The 27441-nt window shown below is 45.5% G+C and overlaps 1 protein-coding gene across 1 annotated transcript; it reads right to left on the reverse strand.

Annotated features, from left to right (window-relative positions):
* Positions 1–1560: 1560 nt before the first annotated feature.
* LOC118390915 (dapper homolog 3-like) lies at positions 1561–26874 on the reverse strand. Its single transcript, XM_035781721.2, has 4 exons — positions 26271–26874; positions 12517–12646; positions 6708–6836; positions 1561–3283 (listed from the first exon to the last, which is right to left on the reverse strand). Exons 1-4 carry the CDS (start codon positions 26517–26519, stop codon positions 2220–2222), a joined length of 1572 nt encoding a protein of 523 aa, XP_035637614.2. The 5' UTR covers positions 26520–26874; the 3' UTR covers positions 1561–2219.
* Positions 26875–27441: the final 567 nt, after the last annotated feature.

Raw genomic sequence — 27441 nt, forward strand, 5'->3', positions numbered from 1 at the left:
GCAGATGGGAAGAGTTAACCAAATTATTTCAGCAATTAGCTTCAGCCAGCTGGTGCGACCATAGCAACATTGGTTTGACTTTGGATAGCCTATCTCCGGGGCTAGTTAGGGGCCTTCAATAAATTACACAATGTAAATGAGACAATATGTTCATGTTGCACACCTATTCGTTTTCTCATTAACTGCATTCAATATTTGTATATACATTTCTACAGGTTTGACATTTTTAAGTGAAATTTTTACATATTGTCCCATATACATTGTGTAATTTACTAATGCTCCCTAACTAGCCCCATAGGGATATCCAAAGTCAAACCACATTTACCACGGGCTTTTACACTTTTACTACAGAAAAAAAGTTGCTCTTTAAATAAATCCTATGGCACCTCCCACCCCCTAGGTATCTTAAGATTAATGCACTAATTAGAAATCTCTCTGGATAAGAGTGTCTGCTAAATGACTACCAACTTGACACTGACATCAGTTCAACGTCTAGTTGAGTTTTCAACTAACGTGAATTCAACAAAACATTTCACATTTAGGTTAAAAGTTTAAATGCCCTTAAGTTGATAACTTTTTGCAATTCCAATCAGTTTTCCACGTTGATTCAACGTCATCACATAGATTTTTGGGGGTTGAAATGACATGGAAACAGTTGGTAAAATGTAAATGTAAATGTAATAAAACACACATTGACTGCGGATGGTCGAGAGACAAGACCGCTGTGGACCCTAAAGGTTCCATGGTCCCAGCTCATTTTATTTACAGACTACATTCATAAATACAGGAGTGTGTCCGCCACACCACACAGGTGAGCATGTGCAGAGGAGGGCCAATTTCCAGGCTACATTGCAGACATGTGCCTGATCTCACAACACCTGGATACTGTAGGTGTGTAACATATCACCTAACCATATGTTATGATTTAGCAATCTGATGCCTGACTGCGTTATGCAGTTGATGACATGGCATGTATCCATTGGTTGATGCAATGCAATGTCTGCCATGTAGTCAGCTTGGAATGCAACCTAGGCTACAGACACGTTGATGCTGAGACACAGGTCACATCACAGGGCTCATATCATGTTCACAGTACTCTCTGTTAGTCGGGAGGGAAAGCTTTTTTTGGAAAGGGTGCAAAGGTCTTTTTAGAAGGGGGGGATGGGGGTGCTTAATCTCTGGATCCCAGTTTTGTGTCCACTTCAGTCACTCAAATGACCGCTAGCACCAAATCAAGCCACAAATCATATTATCTCAGACCTCAAATGGCTGGGCTCAGGCAACAGCAAAAAGCTGCACTGATCAGAGATCAGAGTTTAGAGCTCAGGCTCAGCTCTGTGTTCAGGAGAGTTGTTGGCAGATCTGAGGCCTGTGAAGGCTGCACTGAAAGCTAAAGAATCTATGTATGCATGTTAGGCAGTGCACTGAGTTATGTTTGCTGTCTTATATATCCGCTGTTCTCCAAAAATGACAGTGCTACTCCTCAAAGGAAACCATGTATAGCGAGAGTCACTAAAGTGTCTTAATCCCCACTGCTGATTCTCCACACTGGTGCAGGGTAGCGCTCTAAACGGTGGTCATGATTTTGAGGGAGCCTGTGCGGAAGCGCAGGATCTTCTTTTTAAGCGCATGTGAGGCCTTGATCTTGACGAAGGCTTTGGGCTGCAGGGGGGCCCCAGCCGGGGCGGAGGGCAACGTGGGGGAGGAGAGCTGAGGGGGCAGCTGCTGGGGCCACACCAGACCGCCGCTCTCGTCTGAATCGCTGGACAGCGAGCTGGAAGCTGGCGTGTCGGCTTCACTCAGACTCGACTCAGACTCACCCTGCCCCGGGTGCGTGTAGCCCTCCTCGGGCCGACACAGGTACGTACGATCCCGGTCCAGGTACTCCAGATGGGGGTGGTGGGAATGATGATCGGGCAGGGGGTTGACATAGGTGTAAGGTGGGGGCCTGGGTTTGCGGATGCGCCTGGAGCCATGGTCGGCTGGGGGCATTGGGGTTGGCTGTGGAGGCTGCTCAGCTTCATCCTGGCTGAGATCCAGGGTGGAGCGCCAGCGGCGGTAGCCGGCGCTGCCCGGCTGGGGCCTCTTCCCCTTGGACTGGCTCCCGCGGCTGCTCCCTGACCCTCCCCCGTCTCTCTCCACCGTGTTGTACTTGCGTTCAGGGACCCCCCTCTGCCCATTGAGACTGTTCTCTGACTGGGACCTGCAGGCCCGTCTTCCTAGCTTCTTGGAGCCTCCCGGCCGCTCCATCTCTCGCTCCCTGTCCCTCTCTCTCTCCCTGTCTCTTTCTTTCTCTCTCTCCTTCTCCCTTTCCCTGTCCCTCTCTTCACTGAAGCGACACTTCTTGGCAGCGGCTCTAGACTTGGTCTGCTGCAGCTGCTGTGGGGCCGGCTGCTGTTGGGAGCCTCTCTCTGGATAATAGGTGCCCCGGCTGGGTTTGGGCCCCTTGTGGGAGTGTGCAGAGGCCCTGGTGGTGGTGGCCCGGAATGGTTGGGCAGGGATATACTGGGCGTTGACCAACTGCTCGTCTGGCGGAGGAGGCGAGCGCAATGGGGGCAGGGCCGGGTAGCCATTGTGGAATTGCTGGGGTGAGTCGGGCTCACTGCTGCTAGGTTCCTGGGATGGAGCTTCGCCGCAGGGGTAGTCCAGGGAGGCAGAGCAGGTGTTGGCCAGGGGGGTCTGCCTGGATTGGGGGTAGTGGGGGTGGGGGTGCTGGTGGTGGTGGTGAGGGGGGTCCTCAGGGACCAGGGCCATGACTGCAAAAGGCTCCTGGTCCAGGCTGCGGCAGGCCCAGGATGGAGGGGGATGCTCGTAACTGCTGGGGAAACCGCAGCAGTGCCGTGGTGGGGATTGGAGTGGGGGTGGTGGTCAGGGATGGAGTCAGTAGCTGGCCGAGGATCGGGTTCCTTGCGGCAAACGCTGCTTTGGCGGGCCACGGTGATGGCGGTGCGGGCCTCGTGAAGACCCAGGCTGGTGCGGGGCTTGCAGGGCCGGAGGGGCAGGGCACGGCGCTGGATCAAACCCAGGATGTAGGTCTCCACACGCTGGGCCTGGCGGTAGTCCTCCTCCGTGGGCTCCCCCTCCACCGTATCTCCCCCCAGCTCCAGCACTCCTCCAGGCCCCTTGCTGGTGTCCCAGGGCCAGGCCTCATCTTCCCCCTCCCCTTCACTAGCCCCTTCGGCGATGCCCTCCAGGGTGGGGTAGGGGGCTGAGAACGAGCGAGGGACTGTGGGGCGGGACCCAGATTCTGGCTGTCTGTCCCGATTGGCCCCGAAGAATTCCCCTGGAAAACAGAACCAGTAACACGGTTATAATCAGACACAAAAAGATTTGGGATTGTGACACAGCAATAGAGAGAACCCCACAGACATAGGCTAAGGCTGCGTCTAAAGCGTGATTTTGTAATCACTGTCAAAAACGCACAAATCAATGGTTGTTGGCGCACTATGGAAAGGAACGAGAGCATCTGTAAAAAAAACAAAAAAACAGCTTTGTCACCTGATCCACCTAAACCCCTTAAAATGTTAATTAAGATTAAGAAAATGTATTTAATTCAATTCAGTTTACACTCTTCGGAGAAAGAAGGTGCTATCTAGAACCTAAAAGGGTTCTTCGAGTGTCCTCATAGTCGTCACCAACCGGTCAATTGTGATCTCCCTAGAACCAAAAAGGGTTCTACATGGAACCAAAAAAGGGTTCTCCAATGTGGACTGCTGAATTACCTTTTTGGAACCGTTTTATTTTAAACGGGGTAGGTCGTGGGAAGTAGGTAAACAAACCCACTAATGTGAATGAGCAAACATACACCACGGACCATGGATGTAGCCCTAGCTGTGAGTACAATACACACAGCTGCAGGAACACCGGACACTGCTTATTGTGGCCAACGGCTACAGACGGAATACAGGCTGTGTTCTAAAAGGCACCCCATAGATGCGGTAAAGAGGTCGATGGAACGCAGACCGTGGGGTATAGAAGAAGGACACTGGATTGGCGCACATTCAACAAATATGGATACCAGTCATGATTGATGTATCGTAGCAGGTCCACAATGTGGTAACTCAACTCCGATTTGGATATAATATTTGGCTGTTTTCGCTGCCTAACATTTAGAATAACCTTTTCAGGTTTAGAAGAAGTGACTGCTATGCTAACTCCTGTTCGAATAAGCTGGTAGCATAGCTAGCATACATAAATTGGTGTTGGTAGTCAAAGTTGCTTGTAACTGTAATGCAGTTGATTGGTGAAATACACATATAGACAATAGCCTTAATGTTGGTTAATGTTGGTGGGGGGAAAATTATGAGAATCTACTGTCCTATGAGCTCATCCACTGTAAAAAAAAATAATAATAAAAGCATCTGGACATTATTTCCCATTTCTTTAAGCCTAACATTTGTTTTTCAACAGCGGAAATGCGCACAAACCTTGCTGACTGCCTCTCTGACCTTTGCAACATTGTTAACATTTTGATTTCCACCTCATCATAGGAAGTGTACGGACAAGACAAACAACAAGTTGGTCTGGTTGTCATAGTAACATACATTAACTAGCTAGCTCGCTCAGCTGCGGGGATAACAACATTCATTGAGTAAAATCAGTTCAAATGAAAGTTTTTTTTCTTCTTCAAATGAAAGTATTTTTAAAATATCTGCTCCAGCCATTTAGCTTAGATAGCTAGGGCCTAGGCTAGCTTGGCATAGAACGCATAGAACTAATGAGCAGTCGGCTTGGCTGGCAACGATGCCAATAGAATGAACAACCAGATGGCTTGGCTGGCAGCAATGCCAATCGAACCAAAATGACCAGCCGCCTTGGGTAGCAACCCTAAATTGTGTTGGTTTCATGGAAGGAAGAACATACCATGAATAAATGAATCAAAATAAATGTTTAAATGAAAATATGTCAATCATTATTTTAATATGTTGGTATACTGTTGTATAAAATGCCCTCGACTTCATCCCGGGTCAAACAACACCCGTGCCAATATATCCTCCAAACCACGGCTTCTAGGGCATTATCACTTAATGAGTGCACTACTTTCAACAGAGCGCGTAGCAGCGCAGACACAGTGTTGAATCATCCTTACACACAGATAGAATAAACAGCTGAGCTAGGACACCGGGGCTCTACTCAACTCTATGTCAGACTAAAGTAATGCACTATAAAAGGGTATTGGGTGCCATTTTGGGACACAACCTCTGTCTTCCCTAAGCTGGTCTGCCTGTTTCCCACTGGGAAGCATTCCTTTAAGTAACATCAGCTATCCACAGTCAAGGCCAGACAAACTAACCTGCACTTTAACATATTACTGTCTCCTGTATCCTGATTTATGTCTGGCATCGTGTGTGTGTGTGTGTGTGTGTGTGTGTGTGTGTGTGTGTGTGTGTGTGTGTGTGTGTGTGTGTGTGTGTGTGTGTGTGTGTGTGTGTGTGTGTGTGTGTGTGTGTGTGTGTGTGTGTGTGTGTGTGTGTGTGTGTGTGTGTGTGTGTGTGCGCGTGTGTCTCTAACGTGGTACAGTGGGTCTTTTTCTCTTTCTGTTTTCTCTCTCCGACTGAGTATGCACACGGCAGCCATGTCTAAATCCCATGACTATAATCAAGGCCTCTACATAATCACGGCAGGACAGTCCACTGATGCAATTACACATCAAAGCCAGAACAAGCAGACTCTCCTTTCACCCCTCCACCAGCACAACCAGTCCCCTCATTTATCTATGTCACTGGGCACAAGATGTCCCTTATACAAAACATTGTGTCCCAAATAGTTCCCTATTCCCTGTTTAATGTACTGTATTGGAAATAGGATGCCATGTGGGCCACTGATTTTAAATGGACATTACACTCCAAAACTAAAGTTTGTTCAGACCTCAAAAGTAGTATCATGCCAAGATACAGATATGTCCACATCCCATGCCTGGTTTCTTGACAAAACATCTGCCAAACTTTGATATTGAAGTGCATTGTCCAGAAAATAAAAGTACAATGCAATACTATACAACTTAAACATGTGTACCTTTAAGAGAACATCTTCCTAATCTAATAGCTAGAAGCCAATTACGGAGGGGAACTCAAGTAGAAGAGAATCCATTAGTATAGGTCCTTCGCTTTAATGCAACCCAAAGAAATGGGTTTGTGTTTGTTTTGCCGCGCGTCCAGAACTCGTTATAGTCTGGGCTATTTGAGAGCGCTGATTGAGTCTGATGGCGTCTGGCTCTAATGTGCTTCTGCTGGCCGCTGCTCTGTGGGGGACTTAGTGCCAGCTTGGCATCATTGTTGCCATCTTGCACTGTCTATGTGGACTAATATACATTTAGTAACTATGCGGTCTGACCTAATCAAACAGATGCCCAAGAATATAAATGGATATTGCTATATATCTGGGTAAATGTATTTGCTGAGCAACTGTGACGTTATTGAAACTGAATAAAAAACACAAATAAAATCCATTGAATTTTTCGCTTAGGTATGTAGGCTATATTGATTTTTACTGCATTTGCATGGTGTGTTTGTCACAGGAGGTTGGTGCCACCTTAATTGGGGAGGACGGGCTCGTGGTCATGGCAGACGCGGAACAGTATCAACTATATCAAAAATGTGTTTGATGCTATTCCATTTGCTCCATTCCAGCCATTATTATGAGCCGTCCTCCCCTCAGCAGCCTCCACTGGTGTGTGTGTGTGTGTGTGTGCGTGTGTCGTCACTTACCGGCTGATTTGGGCCTGTCGTTGGCGTAGACCATGCGGATGGCTCGGGCAGTGCTGGGGGAGGGCTCTCCAAACACAGAGGAATCCGACAGACCCATAGGAGACAGGTGCTCACTCAGCTCATAGAATCCTGCAAACACATGCATGCAATTTAACAGATGTTTTTATCTGAAGCGACTTACAGTACAGTGAACGCATACATTTTTCGTATGTGTATGAGGTCCCTGCGGGAAATTAACCAACACAACCTTAACTTTGCTACCTCCATGCTCTTACCAACTGTGCCACACAGGGCCAATACCAGTCACTTCTCAGCCAAATGACGATTTGGGAGTACTGGTATGCAAGTGCAACAGTCTGTAGTTCCTGTGGATGGTTGTTTCTATAGTTATTGGGTATGCATACATTATATTGTTTACTTTTCTTATGAACCGGAACACTAACTGATTTGAAAAGAAAGAACCTGCCATTTTCATTTGTATCTGCCACTTTTGAAACTTTGTCAGCTGTAGGCGGGTGGGTCCCTCTTATATTGGCCTCTCTATAGATTGAATAATAATCTTTTTAGTGAGCTTTTCCTTTTTTGTTTATTATCGTCTTTCTCAAGATAAAAATGTGGGTCCCAAAAATAACGACAACAGAAAGTTGAGCTGGTAGTCAGGTCTGGATCAAAAGAGTAAGACAGCAAAAAAAAAAGACTCACACAGCATTTATTTGTGTGTGACTATAGCTGATGAACATTCCGTTATGAAGACAGGACTGTTAGCAGATATACTGCGGCCTTGTATCCCAATGTTTTTCCATGTTGAAAGTGAACGGCAGGTTAGTCATTTACGCATTCCTCAAGGCATTTGATGCCTCTCAATGTTTCCTTTTTTAAACTCTCAAGGCTTCTCAAAGTGTTTTTCAATGTGCCATCCTCAATCTTTAAAAAAAATCGCCAGCTGGCTGTGCATACTTTGAGGTAATTGACCCAATATTAGCCGTGGATTTTATACTCCTGGCATCTTCGGCGGGAGCTGAAAGTACATTTTCGTTGGACGGCTTACAGCTCTTCAAGCCAAGTCATTTTAAACTCTCAGCAAAAATGCTCCCTCGGAAAACTGAATGCATTTATCAACTTAATGTGGGCTTTGGAACTGTTTCCTGCTTTGATTCACAAAGAACACAAGCAGCGCAGCCCGAGACAGTCCCTCAATATCAGTGGAGGCTTCTCAGAGGAGGAAGGGGAGAACCATCGTCCTCAGTGAATTTCGTAAAAATAAAAATAGTGAAATATTTAAAAAAGTTATCCTTTATAGATAAAACTATACTAAATACACTCACATCACCAAATATTAGATTAAAACACATTGTTTTGCAATGAAGGTCTACAGTAGCCTTCAGCAGCATTCTGTAGGGTAGCACCATGGTGTAGCCGGAGGACAGCTAATTTCCGTCATCCTCTGGCTACATTGACTTCAATACAAAAACTTCCGGAGGACGCCCTCCAACCTATCAGAGCTCTTGCAGCATGAACTGATTATGGTGTACACCCAATCAAAGGATAAGAGAATGAATCTAGTGCTCAAAGCATAAGCTACCGTTAGCTAGCACCGCAGTGCATAAAATGTGGTGAATAGCTGACTCAAAGAGAGAGAAAGACAATAGTTGAACAGTTTTGAACAAATGAATTTCTTCAAAAGAGAGGGGGAGAGAGCTATTTTGTTGTACGTTTTTTTCACTTTCGCTTCGCTAGCGAAAACAGCTAGCTAGTTTAGCCTACTCAAACACCCGTCTCAAACAGTGAGGGATGCTCGCTAGATCGCTTTGGCTATCCAACACTGGAACTCTTCCAAGTCAAGGTAAGCTTTTGGTTTTATTAATTTATTGCCACCTGCGGCTCACCCATGTAACTGCTAACACTGCTTACTAACTGTACTGCATGATTGTAGCGGGTTTACTACGAGTAGCTATGTTGACTATGACTTTAGCTAATAATGGTGATAATGATGTAGGCTGTGTAGCAGTTAGCGGTTATGATATGAAGGTTTGGCTTGGAAAGGTTTTTTCGCCTGGTTACAGACAGCTGATGTGTTGTGCACTGAAGTCCAAGCCAGGGAAAAGATGAGAGGAGGAGAGCGCATAAATGCGAGAAAGATTATAGCTACAATGATCAAAGTGATCATGATGTTTGTATGTGGCCACTGTGACAGTGAATTGTGTTTGCGTTTGATCATGGGTGTATTCATACCGCCGATTCTGTTGAAAAACCTTCTTACACGGAAGCAAACAGAACGAAACGGGGATAAACATACCTGCATTTTTCCAATAGAAACTCTAGTTTGAAACGTTTGATGAATTATCACACCCTAGATCAGCTAGATGCAGGCAAGAGTGTGCAAGGCGGTATTGAATGTGTCACTCACTGTCTGTCACCTTGATTACTCAAATTTCTCGCTACCTGTGCACCTAAGTTGCAACATGTCAATCATAGGCTAGGCTGTAGTACCCACAGGATGGGTAAATGGAAAATTTGAGTTTCATGTAGTAGCTAAAACCAATCAATGTTACATTGAGCTGGGTGAATGGAATATGAATGACAGTCAACCAATATGCTGTAATAGAAATAAGGCCATGGTCAGAAACATTATTATCGTCCTCCCTCATCTTAAACGACACAGACCTATTGTGAAATATACAGTACTATACAGTAAGAGTGAGGTGAGTTAGAGGTGAGATAGGGGTGAGATAGCTATGTGGAGCAGTAATAGGCCCACTGTGGGGTAATTTAAGTTACCATTCTAAAATAGAGCAGACGTGTCTGCCTGCTTTTGTTGCTGCCAGGCTACCAAACCACCTCATATAATGATGTCAGCCTCTGAGCCGAGGAGAGAAACGAGATGGGCCTTGGTAATCTCTCTCTCTGCCTCAGCATCAGATGGTGATGTGCACAGATGGAACTAGAGCATGGAGGGTTGGAACTAGAGCAGGCTCATGGTTAGGCCTATCCCCGCTATGTGTGAATAGTACCTTGACTTACTTACTCACTACCATGCATATGTGACAGACTGGGTTGGAAGCTGGGTGTCCTGCTCACTACAAGTGACAAGCTCACTGCATTAGCTTATCAAATCAAATCAAAGTTTATTTGTCACGTGCGCCGAATACAACAGGTGAAATGCTTACTTATAGGCTCTAACCAATAGTGCAAGAAAAATTATTAGGTGAACAATAGGTCGGTAAAGAAATAAAACAACAGTAAAAAGACAGGCTATACACAGTAGCGAGGCTATAAAAGTAGCGAGGCTACAAACTGACACTGGTTAGTCAGGCTGATTGGGGTAGTATGTACATGTAGATATGGTTAAAGTGACTATGCATATATGATGACCAGAGAGTAGCAGTTGCGTAAAGAGGGGTCGGCGGGTGGTGGGTGGCGGGTGGCGGGACACAATGCAGATAGCCCAGTTAGCCAATGTGCGGAGCACTGGGTGGTCGGGCCAATTGAGGAAGTATGTACATATGTACATGAATGTATGGTTAAAGTGACTGTGTATATATGATAAACAGAGAGTAGCAGCAGTGCAAAGAGGGGTTAGGGGGGGTTATAGGGGGGGGGCACACAATGCAGATAGTCCGGGTAGCCATTTGATACCTGTTCAGGAGTCTTATGGCTTGGGGGTAAAAACTGTTGAGAAGCCTTTTGTCCTAGACTTGGCACTCCGGTACCACTTGCCATGCGGTAGTAGAGAGAAAAGTCTATGACTGGGGCCTTTGACAATTTTTAGGGCCTTCCTCTGAAACCGCCTGGTGTAGAGTTCCTGGATGGAAGGCGGTGATAGCCCCAGTGATGTACTGGGCAGTACGCACTACCCTCTGTAGTGCCTTGCGGTCGGAGGCCGAGCAATTGCCATACAGACAGTGATGCAACCAGTCAGGATGCTCTCGATGTTGCAGCTTTAAACCCTTTTGATGATCTCAGGACCCATGCCAAATCTTTTTAGTTTCCTGAAGGGGAATAGGCTTAGTCGTGCCCTCTTCACGACTGTCTTGGTGTGTTTGGACCATTCTAGTTTGTTGGTGATGTGGACACCAAGGAACTTAATGCTCTCAACCTACTCCACTACAGCCTCGTCGATGAGAATGGGGGCATACTCGGTCCTCCTTTTCCTGTTGTCCACTGTAGTTTCCTGGCACCTCCCGCCTAGGTCTCTGACCTCCTCCCTATAGGCTGTCTCATCATTGTCAGTGATCAGGCATACCCCTGTTGTGTCATCTGCAAAGTTAATGATGGCGTTGGAGTCGTGCCTGGCCATGCAGTCATGGGTGAACAGGGAGTACAGGAGGGGACTGAGCATGCACCCCTGGGGAGCTCCAGTGTTGAGGATAAGCGTGACAGATGTGTTGCTACCTACCCTCACCACCTGGGGGCGGCCTGTCAGGATGTCCAAGATCCAGTTGCAGAGGGAGGTGTTTAGTCCCAGGATCCTTAGCTTAGTGATGAGCTTTGAGGGTACTATGGTGTTGAACGCTGAGCTGTAGTCAATGAATAGCATTCTCACATAAGTGTTCCTTTTGTCCAGGTGGGAAACGGCAGTATGGAGTGCAGTAGAGATCGCATCATCTGTGGATCTGTTTGGGCGGTATGCAAATTGGAGTGGGTCTAGGGTTTCTGGGATAATGGTGTTGATGTGATTCATTACCATCCTTTCAAAGCACTTCATGGCTACAGACGTGAGTGCTACGGGTCTGTAGTCATTTAGGTAGGTTGCCTTTGTGTTATTGGGCAGAGGGACTATGGTGGTCTGCTTCTTACATGTAGGTATTACAAACTCAATCAGGGACATGTTGAAAATATAAGTGAAGACACCTGCCAGTTGGTCAGCACACATCCTGGTAATCCATCTGGCCCCCCAGCCTTGTGTATGTTGACCTGTTCAAAGGACTTACTCACGTCGGCTACAGAGAGCGTGATCACACAGTTGTCCGGAACAGCTGATGCTCTCATGCATGCCTCAGTGTTGCTTGCCTCGAAGCGAGCATAGAATTGATTTAGCTCATCTGGTAGGCTCGTGTCACTGGGCAGCTCCCGGCTGTGCTTCCCTTTGTAGTCTAATAGTTTGCAAGCTCTGCCACATAAGACGAGCGTCGGAGCCGGTGTAGTATGATTCAATCTCAGCCCTATATTGACGCTTTGCCTGTTTGATGGTTCGTCGCAGGGCATGGTAGGATTTCTTGTAAGCTTCCGGGTTAGAGTCCCGCACCTTGAAAGTGGAAGCTCTGCCCTTTAGCTCAGTGTGAATGTTGCCTGTAATCCATGGCTTCTGGTTTGGGTACGTACGTACAGTCACTGTGGGGACAACGTTCTCGATGCACTTATTGATGCACTTAAAGCCAGTGACTGATGTGGTGTACTCCTCAATGCCATCGGAAGAATCCTGGAACATGTTCCAGTCTGTGTTATCAAAACAGTCCTGTAGTTTAGCTTATAGGAGCTAACACAAGTCTTCTCGTCTTGGGTAAGGATCCTCATCACACAACCACCCCTGTTACACATAATAGATCACATAATTTACACTTTCTGTCATACTACCGACAATGGCTAGGTTTTGTTTCGCAGAAAGATGATAGATTGAACAAATGGCTTACGGAAAAGTTTTCAAAATTCTGGTAACTTTACCATCACAGGTTTTCCAGAAATCCCAGTTGGAGGATTCCCAGATTTCCTGCTTATTCCCTGTTCCAGGAATCTTGAAACCGTGATATCTGGAAAACCTGGGAATTTTGCAACCATACTCAAGGGTCCAATTTGTGTAGTGTTATGTTACCTGAGCGGGGCCGATTGTCCACCACGTCAGTCGGGGGCTCCACTGCGTTATCTGCTGTATTAACCCTCATCTCTCCAACCTGCTGCTCCAGAGATGCCATCAGACCCCAAGGACTACACTGTAGACTGTTCTGGAACACAAAGAGAGAAATAGAATCAGGGTTAGAGACTGTTCTACACACACACACACACACACACACACACACACACACACACACACACACACACACACACACACACACACACACACACACACACACACACACACACGGTCTCATCTCCCAGGGTCAGAAACAAAGCCAGAGACAATGCCAGATCGCAAACAACCTTCACATTTGATGACTGCTATTACAACACGCGGCAGGTAGCCTAGCGTATAGAGTGTTGGGCCAGTAACCGAAAGGTAGCTGGTTTGAATACCCGAGCCGACAAGGTGAAAAGATCGGTTGATGGGCCCTTGAGCAAGGCACCTAACCATAATTTGCTCCAGGGGCGCTGTACTACTATGGCTGACCCTGTAAAACAACATTTCACTGCACCTATGTGACAATATATTTTTTAATGAACAAAACAGTGGAATAGTAAGACGTCATTCCCCCCACAGGCAGATGTACACTGAGATACAAGGATATACATTTGCGGTTGCGCATGCACACACACACACACACACACACACACACACACACACACACACACACACACACACACACACACACACACACACACACACACACACACACACACACACACACACACACACACACACACACACACACAAAGCCTCTGCCAAATCTCTCAAACAAATGGTTGGTGAAGGATGGGAACAGCATCGGCTTTGGAGGAGGTTAAAACTGTCAAAACAACAGGCCTCAGCCTTCGCCCCATGAGCGGCACAGCAGTACCGAATATATTACAGACAGAAGGAGAACCAGAGAGAGAGAAGAGGGAGAGGGAGAGAGGGGGGAGTAAAATACAAGACAACCACTCTCAAATCTCTCAGTGAAGCATTGTAGGGGGCAAACCTTGAGCATCTCTTACTCAATCAATAAATAAATTGCATAATCAATCAACCAATCGAGCGTCCATTTACCGAAATGCTCACAGCAGGGAAGCGAGGGAGAAAGAGAGAAAAAGAGAGAGGGGGTAGACAGAGTGAGAGAGGGCAAATGAGGGACACAACTCAACCCTATATGTGTACAGAGTAAGCTGATTTCTCCAACCTTACATGCTTACCATGATCTGAGACCAAATCTAAAAGTTTCCATATACACATTGAACAGTAAAGAGCTGATTTCTAGCACTTAACTTGTTCTAATCAGCTAATATATCGCTTTTCAACCATTAGGATTGTTCTGAAAGACAGCTTATACACATCTTGTTGGTTCAGGTGAGGGATAAAAAATACAAATTCAGCATTGGGAGATTACTTACTTTTTCTAGGAATGTCCGAGAGGAGATAGTGGGAGCAAGGTTTTAATCCCTGCTGAATCACACACACACACACACAAAAACACACTGCTGGCTCATAACATCGGCATGGTTCCACCAGCTGAGAAGGCAGAAAAGCCTTCTGGGTAATATGGCAGAAATAATGTGCCATATTTTATACAGAGGAGAAAGAGAGGGGGAATTATGCTGATGTCAGGTGTATGTGGGCATACAGGCTGACACTGACAACACACACCTGCACACATTGTACATGTCAAATGCAAACACATTTTACAACGCAACACACACGACACACACACACAGGTGTTAGACTCGCCAGGGGAGCCAAACATCTGATGAAGTGGGGAAGGTTTCCACAGTGCAGCTGAGAACGAACTGGGCATCCCTGTTTGAATCAGCTATTTCTCACCCAGTAAAAAGTACCATATAAAAGCAGGGGAGCTGTGGGGTGAAAACACAGGCATGCTGATCCATCCAGCTAAACATGGGGAACTTACTGGAAAGAAGGGCAAGAGGAAAGGGTAGAGGCTGAAATGGAGGAAGAGAGGAAGAGTTGGGGAGAAAGAGAGGAGAGAGAGATGTAAATAGAGAGAAGGAGAAACAGATAAGAGAGAGAAGAGAGAAAGATCATCCTGTCTTACCCAACCATCCTTGTTTTGTGTTTGCTTTGACAATGTAAGTGCTCTAACTTTCTAAATCAATAAGGTTTTTTTGAGTTCAATTGAAAGAGAGAGAGATCAAGACAGCATTAAATAGAGAGATGTATATTTTCATCACAAATTCATTTTTTTTCTGTTAAATCCATGTGTCAATCACTCTGACAAAATGTCAGCTCCAAAACTGTCACCCCCTTCCTATAACCCTAGTGGCCTGTCCTTTCCCCCTTCCTCTCTCCCCTCCAGGGTTCCACAGTGGAGCGATTCATAGGACAAGGAGCAGGCCCCGCCACTCCAGTCAGGGGCAGGGGTGGTCCAACAACCTCAGGGAAGAGGGGGGGGGGAACAAGGGATGTAAACATACCACCCTGGGATGTCAGTCTCTCACTACCCCCTCCACCATTTCTCTCTCTGGTAAGACTGAGTCAGGTTTTGTGCTCAGAGGAACTCTAACTGCTGAAGTGGAGGAGGACGAGGAGGAGGGAAAATAAGTGGGAGGGTAAAGATGTTAGAGAGGGTGATTGATGAACACTAACTAATTTGAGGGTTATCAGGGTAATAATGACGCCGGACGCCGAAGGCAGATGTTTTACGTGCCCCCAACCGATTGTGTTTTTTTGTATGTAACTTAATTAACTTTGTACTATTTTTGTGCATAATGTTGCAACTACCGTCACTTATAACCGATAATAACTTCTGGACATGAGGACTGCGATTACTCACCACAGACTAGCGGAATCCTTTTTCTTTTTTCACGACTTCGACGAGACCGAGGCGGAGGACATACAACTCCCTCGGGAACAGGCCCCGACCCCAGTTATTTGCGTGAAGAGGCGGCGGAGAAAGAGAGGCTGGAGGGCGGGCTGCCTTCTGAGGAGTAGGAGGCGATCGAATAAACCCCCACACCCCTCAATTCTGCTCGCAAACATGCAATCTTTGGACAATAAAATGGATGAGGTATTGGGAAGATTAAACTACCAACAGGACATTAAAAACTGTAATATCTTATGCTTCACAGAGTCGTGGCTGAACGACGACAATATCAACATACAGCTGGCTGGTTATACGCTGTACTGGCAGGATAGAACAGTGGCGTCTGGTCAGACAAGGGGAGGCGGTATATGTATTTTTGTAAACAACAGGTGGTGCACAATATCTTAAGGAAGTTTCGAGCCATTGCTCGCCTGAGGTAGAGTTTCTCATGATAAGCTGCAGACCAAGAGAGTTCTACCGAGAGAGTTCTCATCTATATTCTTTGTAGCTGTTTACATACCATCACAGTCAGAGGCTGGCACCAAGAAAGTATTGAATGAGCTGTATTCCACCATAAGCAAAAAAAAGAAAACGCTCACCCACAGGCGGTGCTCCTATTAGCCTGGGACTTAAATGCAGGGAAACTTAAATCAATTTGACCTAATTTCTATCAACATGTTAAATGTGCAACCAGAGGGTAAATAACTCTGGACCACCTATACTCAACACACAGAGATGCATACAAAGCTCTCACTTGCCCTCCTTTTGGCAAATCTGACCATAATTCCATCCTCCTAATTCCTGCTTACAATCAAAAATTAGCTAAAGGCTAGAGCGGCCACTTTCAAGGAGAGGGTCTCTAGCCCGGAAGCTTATAAGAAATCCCGCTATGCCCTCCGACGAACCATCAAACAGGCAAAGCATCAATACAGGACTTAGATCGAGTCGTACTTTGGACACTGTGTTAACAACCCTCCAGGCAAGCTTCAATGCAATACAACTCTGCTTCCGTGTCCTCCAATTGCTCTTAAATACAAGTAAAATTAAATTCATGCTCTTCAACCGATCGCTGCCTGCACCTGCCCGCCTGTCCAACATCACTACTCTGAACGGCTCTGACTTAGAATACGAGGACAACTACAAGTACAAATACCTACAAATACCATCAAACATCTCCAATCCAAAGTTAAATTGAGAATTGGCTTCCTATTTCGCAACAAAGCATCCTTCACTCATGGTGCCAAACATACCCTTGTAAAACTGACCATCCTACCAATCCTCGACTTCGGCGATGTCATTTACAAAATAGCCTCCAATACCCTACTCAACAAATTGGATGCAGTCTATCACAGTGCAATCCGTTTTGTCACCAAAGCCCCATATACTACCCACCATTGCGACCTGTACGCTCTCGTTGGCTGGCCCTCGCTTCATACTCGTCGCCAAACCCACTGGCTCCATGTCATCTACAAGGCCCTGCTAGGTAAAGTCCCCCCTTATCTCAGCTTGCTGGTCACCATAGCATCACCCACCTGTAGCACGCGCTCCAGCAGGTATATCTCTCTGGTCACCCCCAAAACCAAATCTTTCTTTGGCCGCCTCTCCTTCCAGATCTCTGCAGCCAATGACTGGAATTAACTACAAAAATCTCTGAAACTGGAAACACTTATCTCCCTCACTAGCTTTAAGCACCAACTGTCAGAGCAGCTCACAGATTACTGCACCTGTACATAGCCCACCTATAATTTAGCCCAAACAACTACCTCTTTCCCTACTGTATATATTTTATTCATTTATTTATTTTGCTCCTTTGCACCACATTCTTTTTATTTCTACTTTGCACATTCTTCCACTGAAAAGCTACCATTCCAGTGTTTTACTTGCTATATTGTATTTACTTTGCCACCATGGCCTTTTTGTGCCTTTACCTCCCTTATCTCACCTCATTTGCTCACATCGTATATAGACTTGTTTATACTGTATTATTGACTGTATGTTTGTTTTACTCCATGTGTAACTCTGTGTCGTTGTATGTGTCGAACTGCTTTGCTTTATCTTGGCCAGGTCGCAATTGTAAATGAGAACTTGTTCTCAACTTGCCTACCTGGTTAAATAAAGGTGAAATAAAAATGTTTTTTAAAAGTACTACACCGGCTCTGACGCTCGTCGGATGTGGCAGGGCCTGCAAAACATTACAGACTACAAAGGGAAGCCCAGCCGAGAGCTGCCCAGTGACACGAGCCTACCGGATGAGCTAAACTACTTCTCTGCTAGCTTCGAGGCAAATAACACTGAAACATGGTATGAGAGCACCAGCTGTACCGGAAGACTGTGCGATCACACTCTCCGCAGCCGATGTGAGTAAGACCTTTAGACAGGTCAACATTCACAAGGCTGCAGGGCCAGACGGATTACCAGGACGTGTACTGAGAGCATGCGCTGACCAACTAGCAAGTGCCTTCACTGACAATTTCAACCTCTCTCTGTCCGAGTCTATAATACCAGCATGTTTTAAGCAGACCATCATAGTCCCTGTGACCAAGAACACTAAGGTAACCTGCCTAAATGACTACCGACCCGTAGCACTCATGTTTGTAGCCATGAAGTGCTTTGAAAGGCTGGTCATGGCTCACATCAACACGATCATCCCAGAAACCCTAGACCCACTCCAATTTGCATACCGCCCCAACAGATCCACAGATGATGAAGTCTCTATTGCACTCCACACTGCCCTTTCCCACCTGCATAGAAGGAACAACTCTCCCTCAACGTGATCAAGTCAAAGGAGATGATTGTGGACTACAGGAAAAAGAGGACGGAGCACACCCCCATTCTCATCGATGGGGCTGCAGTGAAGCAGGTTGAGAGCTTCAAGTTCCACATCACCAACACCAACATCACATCCACATCACCAACTAACACGGTCCAAGCACACCATGACAGTCGTGAAGAGGGCACGACGAAACCTATTCACCCTCAGGAGACTGAAAAGATTTGGCATGGGTCCTCAGATCCCCAAAAGGTAGAGCTGCACCATCGAGAGCATCCTGACTGGTTTGGCAACTGCTCAGCCTCCGACCACAAAGCACTACAGAGGGTAGTGTGAACGGCCCAATACATTGCTGGGGCCAAGCTTCCTGCCATCCAGGACCTCTATACCAGGTGGTGTCAGAGGAAGGCCCTGAAAATTGTCAAAGACTCCAGCCACCCTAGTTATAGACTTTCTAGACTTTTTAGACTTCTCTCTGCTACCACACAGCAAGCGGTACCGGAGCATCATGTCTAGGTCCAATATCCTTCTAAACAGCTTCTACCCCCAAGCCATAAGACTCCTGAACATCTAGTCAAATGGCTACCCAGACTATTCACATTGCCCCCCTACCCTCTCCACACCTCTGCCACTCTCTGTTGTCATCTAAGCATAGTCACTTTAATGAACTCTTCCTACATTTACATACTACCTCAACTAACCGGTGACCCCCCGCACATTGACTATGTACCGGCACCCCCCTGTATATATTGTATATTTTACTGCTCCTCTTTAATTACTTGTTAATTTTATCTCTTATCCGTATTTTTTTTAAACTGCACTGTCAGTTAGGGGCTCATAACTTAGAATTTCACTGTAAGTATTTGGCACATGTGACAAGTACAATTTGATTTGATTTAGTACTACGACAGATAGTTCTGGGCTGGAACAAAAGCCTGCTAGAGCAGGGGAACACTTCCCTATTCTCCATGTGAACTAAATGGATTGTACGTGGAGTTGACTGGTGCACTTGGAGTGTTAATCCGAGGACATACGTAGGACCAGAGCCTTTGTAGTTTGACCTGTGTAAGGTTTACAGAGGTTTGATTTTAGGGATTACACACAGAGGCTGTGAGGTGTGTGTGTATAAAGGAAGCAAGTGCCTATTGAACCGATGCGGTCTCACATGAGTTGCTCCTAAACCCACACACAGGTCCTTTTATCCAGCGCATGCATGACATTAACTCAGGTAATTCTCGCACGCACGCACCCCACACGCACAAGGCTGTGGTAGTCTTGCGGTTAAGAGCGTTAGTTCAATAACTGAAAAGTCACTGGTTCAAATCCCTTAGCTGACTGTGTGAAAAATCGGTCACTGTGCCCTTGAGCAAAGCACTTAACCCTAATTGCGCCTGTAAGTAGCTTTGGGACCGGTTTCCCAAAATAATCTTAACGCTAAATTCAACGTTAGAACCTTTGTTTCCCAATACCATCATTATTAACGCTGAAAAGGCTCAAAATCTAAAACATATTAATAAACAGCAATTGCCTTGAGTTACAGTAAAGCGTCTTTCTCTCCCCCTCCCCTACCTCCCACACATTTCATCTCACTAGTCTAAATGATTCAAGGCTTCTTTAAAAAGTGATTAAACATAGATGCATTCTTCCTGCAAGTTCTGGGAGTCTAAGCCTAACTCCTAGTACCTCTCCTGAGGGCCTCAAACCTTCCCATTCGGCATCATCTTGATGATGTGGCAAGTTGCTTCATATTGCTTCTTGAATGTAAAATATCTTGAAAACTTGACTGCTGACAATCAAAACATTTTGGGATTGTATCAACAGTGTGTGGATTAATGAACAAAATACCAAAATATCGTTTTGGAGTGGGTTTATCCTTTAATAAAGTATTATATTGCTGGGTTACTATGGGCCCTGGTCAAAAGGAGTGGACTATATAGGGAATATGGCACCATTGGGGGCGTGTACACTGAGTTTCCAGAGTGGTGCAGCTGAATGAAGCCACATTGTGCTTAACTGTATAGAGTTTTTTGCTTTGTGAGTTGTTCAATAGTGTGCACACACCCGCATTCACACACTCTCGCTCAATCACACGCACGTGCATACAGACCACACTGGAGGGCACAAAACCATCCAGCTCAAACAGAAGCCCCCACACTGTGCAGTGTGCTGTGGTGTGGTGCGGTGTGGAGCAGTATAGTGTGTGTGAGTATGCGGGAGGCCACGCTGCCTTTGTGCAGGGCCCTCTGACAGGTCAAATCACAGTGGTGTGTTTGTGTTTGCTGATGACGGGGGCCCCCAAAGGGCCTGCTGGAAGCACCCAAAGTAAAATCAACTCTAACTGTGCATTCCAAATGGCACAAATTCCCCATAGGCCCTGGTCAAAAGTAGTGCACTATAAAGGGAATAGGATGCCATTTGGGACACAACCTTAAGCTTGTTAGGTAAACCCAATGACGTAACACCCCTAGCGTTGTCACGGCAACAAAGTGAGATGCCTTCTCCATAAGTGGGATAGAGAGGGAGAGAAAAAGAGAAAAATAAAATGAGGGGAAAAGGACAGGAGAGAAAAAAAAGGAGATATGTTTCCCATGCCAATAAAGCCCCTTAAATTGAAATTGAATTGAGAAAAAGAAGGAGAGAAAGAGAGAGTTCGGAGGAGCGACTGAGTGAGAGAGATTGAAGGCAAGTCACACAGCAATCCCCTTAGAGCAACACTAAATCAATCTCCACAAGCATCTCCCTTAATCAATTATTCAGCCCTCTCCTATCCCTTTTTCTCCCTTTCACACTACCCCCAAAAACACTCACCCTAACAGACAGACACCAGCACTACAATCCATTACAACTTCCTATCCCTTTCTACCCAGCTACAATACACCCACAAGCATAATCCATTCGAGTCCACACACACTCCTCATCCCGGCTTCCACTTATGTCTCTCTTCAGGCAAGATTCCTGTGCAATTAAACCTTTTGTTCCCATCAATTATTAACAGCCTGCATCGCGGCTCACTGCTAACAACCGCTAACAGCTTCTCTCAGCACTGAGTACGGCTAATTATGCCCCTGCTTTATTCTCCAACTCCCAGCAGGGGAGGGAAGGAAGCCTGCTGCTCAGCGAAGCCTAGCAGGGAGCCCTGAAGCTGGGTACTGAGGTTGGTAGTCGGCCTCCGTGGGGCTGGGGGGTAGTGGTGGTGGTGATAGAGGAGATCCATAATTGTGCTGCACGTATTTTCACCTCAAGCCAACATGGGGGTTCTTTTCAGGAGGTTGGAGATGGGGGAGGGTTCGAGGTCAAGGTTGTCATTGGCCATAGATCTGGGATCAGATTACTCCCTTATACAAACCATCAGGGGAATGGAAAAAGATCTGACCCTACGTCAGTGGTTTGGTGCTTCTACCCACTCCCCTCATCCCTGGAACGATGTGTAGAGGGAGTAGGGTGAAGTTGTCCATAGACACTAATGGTTATGTTTAGGATTGGGGAGGGGAATCTGATCCTAGATGTGTACCTAGGGGAAACTTCACCCCAGAGTGTGTCTAGAGACCCCACAACAAGAGAGAAGTGACAACAACCCCCCTTCTCTCTCTCTCTCGCTTTACTGCTTTGATTCTGTACACACACTCGCCTGACACTCCACAATGTTTACCCAACACAGCTAGGCATGAAACACACAACACACACAGGCTACGCAAACACACACACCCACCCACACACACACATTAAACATTAGAGTAGAGTGTGAGTGTCACAATATGAGAAGCTCCGGTGACACATGGCCACACAGCTGCAAGAGACTCCATGGGGGGGCTTACAGTACAGCCTGCTAATGGGAGGACAAACACATGCACATTCACACACACGCGTGCGCCCACACACACACACACAACCATATTATTTGAATAACATTCCCACACATACATTGATATCACATAGCAGCACTGATTAGATATCACAAATACAATACACACAATCTGTCCTCCAATCCCCCCTCCATATACACACACAAACACATTCATCCGGTTTCTCTTTTAAACACACACACAAACACACACTTCTCCTCTGAAATGGGGACCATATGTGATTTCCCAGCTGTTGTCTGTTTTAAGATGGCTGTCAGCACCACTGCCTCAGGAATAAACCTGGAGGGTCTGCTCACGCACAAATACACACGCACACACACACACACACAAACTCATACGCACATGGCACGCACACACACACACCTCCAACCTTAACCACATGGCAGCATCTTCCTCACACACACTCAACTTTCTCCTGTGACACACACAGACACATGCCCACACACACGGTCACACAAACAAACACACAGCAGTCCCTTACAACTGGCCCTGGTTATTGCCTTATCTTTATCACACTACAGAAGGAGAATCAAGCACTGTTTGGTTATGAATCAGATAGATGTGAGGTCTGGTCTAAGAGCAGGCTATCTGCAATGGGTCAGCTTGGATGTGTCCCAAATAACACCCTATGCCTTACATTCTGCTTTTGACCAGAGCCCCATATGTTCTGGTCATAATTAGTGCACTATATAGCGAATAAGGTGCCATTTGGGATGCACAGCCCTTTGTGTGGGGAGGAGGTCAGATGGCAAAATCCTTATTCCCTATTGATTGACCTATACGTAACTTAATGAAAAGCTCCTCCATTGGAGATCTGCTCCCAATGATGGATTTGTAACATGTAGGAAAGCATTTGGAGAAATTGTGATTGCCGATCTTTTGCTTGGTGCATATATTGTGGGCCAGGAATAACTTGTGCTGCGCTGATTAAGCATTGGACAAACATGAATTAAAATTGAGAATCTCCGGTGAACATGCTTTTTAGGATTAGGCTTAATCTGGGCCCCGAAACGGCATGGCCCAATATCTTTCTTTTATGTAGAAATAGTCATATAAAATCATCAGATAGTCATACTGGATAGTCCACATAATGAACATTTTGAAGAATTTATTGTTTAAAACCCACAAAGACAATCCTTCAAAAATATTTCAAGCATTAGCGCCTAACCAAATTGCCCACAAGGTGATCATTGAGTGAGTTTGTTTTGCATGATTCACTATGTGGACCAATGGAATGCAAACCTCGACCACCCGGGGCACCGAATGATGCAAAATGAACAACACAAGAGCAATGGCCTATCAATATTCCAGTTAATCTGTGGCTATTCTTCACACAGTGGCCCGAAGCGACTGAGAAAGAGACAGAGATTTAAAGTGACCTCTATATAGGGGTTGTGTGCAAGTCATGCGTGTCGTTTTTCAGTCTATATTAGATGGAAAGCTAAAAGGCAAGTAAATTGTATTTAACATAAATATATGGTTCAGTGGCCTTCCGGGTGGCGCAATGGTTAATTTAAGGGCACTGCAGCGCTAGCTGCACCCTAACCGGCGCGACCAGGAGGTCCGTGGGGCAACGCACAATTGGCCTAGCGTCGTCCGGGTTAGGGAGGGTTTGGCCGGTAGGGATATCTGGCACCAGCGACGCCTGTGGAGGGCTGGGCGCAGTGCACGCTAACCAAGGTCGCCAGGTGCACGGTGTTTCCTCCGACACATTGGTGTGGCTGGCTTCCTGACTTTCAACCTTTGTCTCTCCCGAGCCCGTACGGGAGTTGTAGCGATGAGACAAGATAGTAGCTACTAACAATTGGATACCACGAAGTTGGGGAGAAAAAGGGGGAAAAAAATATATATATATATATATATATATATATATATGGTTCTTATTTTAGCAGCCTGTGGCAAATTTTCTAAGCCATGTCCAGATTATCCCCATATCACCAATTTAATCAATGGAGAAAATATGTCCTGTCTTGTTTGTTTACCAATGCTATTGTAATCCATGCATTAAGGAGACCACCCAAGACCACGATGAGGTCGATAGCAACACTTTCATCAAGTACAGCACTTATAGCCTGACAACTCACAGCACATTCTTCCCCTGCTCTGTCATTTGTAACATACTTTAGTCTGAGACTGCAATCCATTGAAGTCGTTTGTGATGTAATTGATGTGCAGTTCATGAACGATCTGTTCTTTTTTAACTACTCTTTTTACTGATTCGAGAGTCATGATTTGTTTTTCTGAGTGACCCGTTTCATTTAAGTTGTTCATTTCACCTGCACGATGGGAAAATAGATCATGCTGCCAGCAGCAGACAGAAGAAACAGACTTGAGAGTTGATCGCGTGGTGCAAGAATGAATGCAATGAATTGAATATTGAATGTTATTATAGACACAGCTTTGTAGAAGCAAAACATAGACGGCCTCTGCTCAACAGACTGGAACTCGAGAACGAACCATTTGGGTGGCTGAAGTCTACGGACAATATTGTGCTCATCACCCTCACGGCAGACAAGCGATGCACTCCGCCAAGAGTCGTTCAACATCTAGTCAGGTTGCGGCCACAACCAGACCTCGTTTCAAATGTCTAAAAAAAATATGTTTGTTGTATGACTAGCAATCAAATGTAAATAGTTTATTAAAGCCCACGTTTACAAGTCTCCATCACAAATGACAGCTCCAATAAGCCCCCTATGGTGAAGGACATGTGAACGAGAGGCTTGTAGACTCTTTCGGTTTTTCAAGTTTTCAGTTCATCGTTGGCCGGTAGGGGGTCCTGTGTGCTCTGGGCATTACTGACACAAATGAACTAAATGCGTCGAAAGATTTATTATTTCGACTGAACTAGTCGAAAATTCCAGAGTCAGTAAAAAGAGCTGATCTTCCCAACACTTTTATGGTGACAAGGGGCAAGAGGGGCTTGTACAAAGTCATCAGCGATTGGATCGTCTCTAACCAATCAGAGTATCAAAGCTAATTACGAATTTTCTAACGGCCAATGCTATCCGGAATCTTTGGGAAGTCCCTACCCTAAACCCTAACATTAACCCCTACCCTCACCCTGACCTTAACTATAACCCTTACCTATAACATATGCTATTTAGCTGACACTATTAGCCAAAACGATTAACAATCATGAATGTATACATTTTCCATATTGATGGCCTCAGTGGGTCGCGAAACCTACGATCCTGGAGTTGTATGTGCAATGCTCTACCAACTGAGCCACAGAGAACCAAACTCGAAAACCTTAACCCTTACCATTTTACATTTCAACTTCAATGGGGTAGGGATGTCCCAAGGATCCTTGATAGCAAGGATAATTTTCAAACGGCCAATTTACCTACATGTATTCTGGCTCTGGCCCAACCCATCGGTTTCTGGACCAATCAGATGGCCCCGAATGTGTTCTCATTTGGTGAAGGGTAGGGAAGGTAGTCAGATCAAGACTTATTGCTGAGAATAAACTAATATCCATGGGCATGGCAGTGTATTTCCAGAGCAAGGAGTCTGGGTAGCCGGGCAACATTGCTTGGTCAATGAACAACTGCCTGTGCAATGACTGCACAAATATCTTAACTTCTAAAAATATTTTAACATGTGTTTTAGGCATACCTAATTAAGCCTAGGTAATTCATAGAATTCGGCCAATGTCTCTTTAAAAAGCAGCCAGGAGATAACCTGCAATAGGCCTAAATAAATAATAATCAGAAAGATAAATACGAATTGTAAAACACAATAAAAGATATGGAGATACTATAGTTCATTATAGGATTATTACCGAGTAGGCTAGATAAATAATTGACAGGTGTCCCGACCAATGGTGGACACTAAGATTATCCCCGAAACTATGAACAACCTTCAGGGTCGATGCTACAGTATGATGGTGGGCACGGTCCGACCTTTTCAAAACAAGACTTGATATCGAAAATATAGCCAGGTGAACATATTTTTCGAAACAGCGTTAATAGACAATGGAATGAAAAAACACAAGCGTAGAATACACCAAGTTTGCCTTAAATGGTCTCGCGCGCTCTGAGCACACTATGTGGGTGTCGGGTCAACATTTGTGATGGTACTGTTATTCAGCACAGATACACTAGGCTATGAGCCAATTTCATTAAAATAGCACGAAAAGCATAACCACGCACTAATAGCAAATTAATTTTTTAAATGTTCAACAAGAAACTATGAATTAGATCGATACGAAAATGTTTTCTTATGGATTTAATATGCAATTTTAAGTAAAATACGAAAGTCTTACCGGCTGGCGCCTATAACTCAAGTCCTCCAGCGCACAGTTGGCTGTGTCGGGAGAAGGCCGGGTCGGCTGGAGGTTGCCCCATGCCGGGCGTCCAGGGACAGAGTCCCGGATGGAGAGGGCGCTGAGCACTAGGCATTCCTGGCTCTGTTTCAGTAGCTCCAATTCACATATACCGGCCAAACTCGCCTCAAGGCGCTCCTTATTCCGTCTGCGCTCCGCTGTCATTGGGAAAGAAAACGCTCCGTACATCGTTCTCCTTGCTCTTTGACTCTTCTTCGATCGTTTTTCACCCGTTCCTTTCTATTTAGTATCCAAGTACGGCTAAATGTTCTGCATATATTCTTTCATTTTAAAGTTACTTCAGTCTTTGATATTCATGATATTCGAAGTAGCCACAACAAGAGTTAGGTTACAGCTGCGCAACATTGTAGCCAGAACCGAACCCATTCCTCCTGCTGGCTCAATGCTGTTGCTGGATTCCAATTCCGCAGCTGTCAATTTGACATTAGCATGCCCGGCCTTTTCCGAGGGTCCATTGGTTGCCCAGAACATCAAAATAGTTAATATTCAAAAGGTATTCTACTCTTTAAGATGTCATTGGACACTGAGCTCTCCTTAGTATTCCATTGCTTGCAACATCATATTCCCTCTGACAATTTTAATGCGTAAAAGTTGACACCAAGGGAGCGGAACACGTTGATCAAGTTGTACCAGGCCAGCCTTTAATGAAAATCCATGCACATTCTCTGGCTACCTCGCCTAAACCCATTGCAGTCACCAGCTAGGTCTCCATCCAATAGCTGACAGATTTTCATGCGATTTTCATATTCTAAAATCCGCATAAAAACAATATGCGCATTTTCCTCCCAGAGATGTCCCATTGGGCACACCATGTCATTTCAACGTGGATATTTGGATTATATTGGGTTGAGATGTTGATCAATGAGACTTCAACCTTTATTCACCCATTCAAAAAGACAGCCAGAAGTTTGTTGAAGTCTCACTGTGTTATCACTACGCTTTCAACCATTTAAAAGCACAACAACATTCATGGAATACTTTGTATCAGATAGGGCCTATTGCGTATTTATACAACAACTTACAATATCTGTGCTTCATCTATTAACACAACCTAATGCATTTGTGATTACATTAAAAATACATAGTGTAA

Source organism: Oncorhynchus keta, chromosome 12 (assembly GCF_023373465.1).
Source record: "Oncorhynchus keta strain PuntledgeMale-10-30-2019 chromosome 12, Oket_V2, whole genome shotgun sequence".
Taxonomy (NCBI): domain Eukaryota; kingdom Metazoa; phylum Chordata; class Actinopteri; order Salmoniformes; family Salmonidae; genus Oncorhynchus; species Oncorhynchus keta.

What these genes read in the sequence shown, in the direction of transcription:
- LOC118390915 (XM_035781721.2), bottom strand. Translation starts at nt 26,519, where the DNA reads ATGTACGGAGCGTTTTCTTTCCCAATGACAGCGGAGCGCAGACGGAAT. An exon ending in GGACAATCGGCCCCGCTCAG is followed by an intron (nt 6,837 to 12,516) that starts GTAACATAACAC and finishes ATGTGTTTGCAG; the next exon opens with GATTCTATGAGCTGAGTGAG. An exon ending in CGACAGGCCCAAATCAGCCG is followed by an intron (nt 3,284 to 6,707) that starts GTAAGTGACGAC and finishes TCTGTTTTCCAG; the next exon opens with GGGAATTCTTCGGGGCCAAT.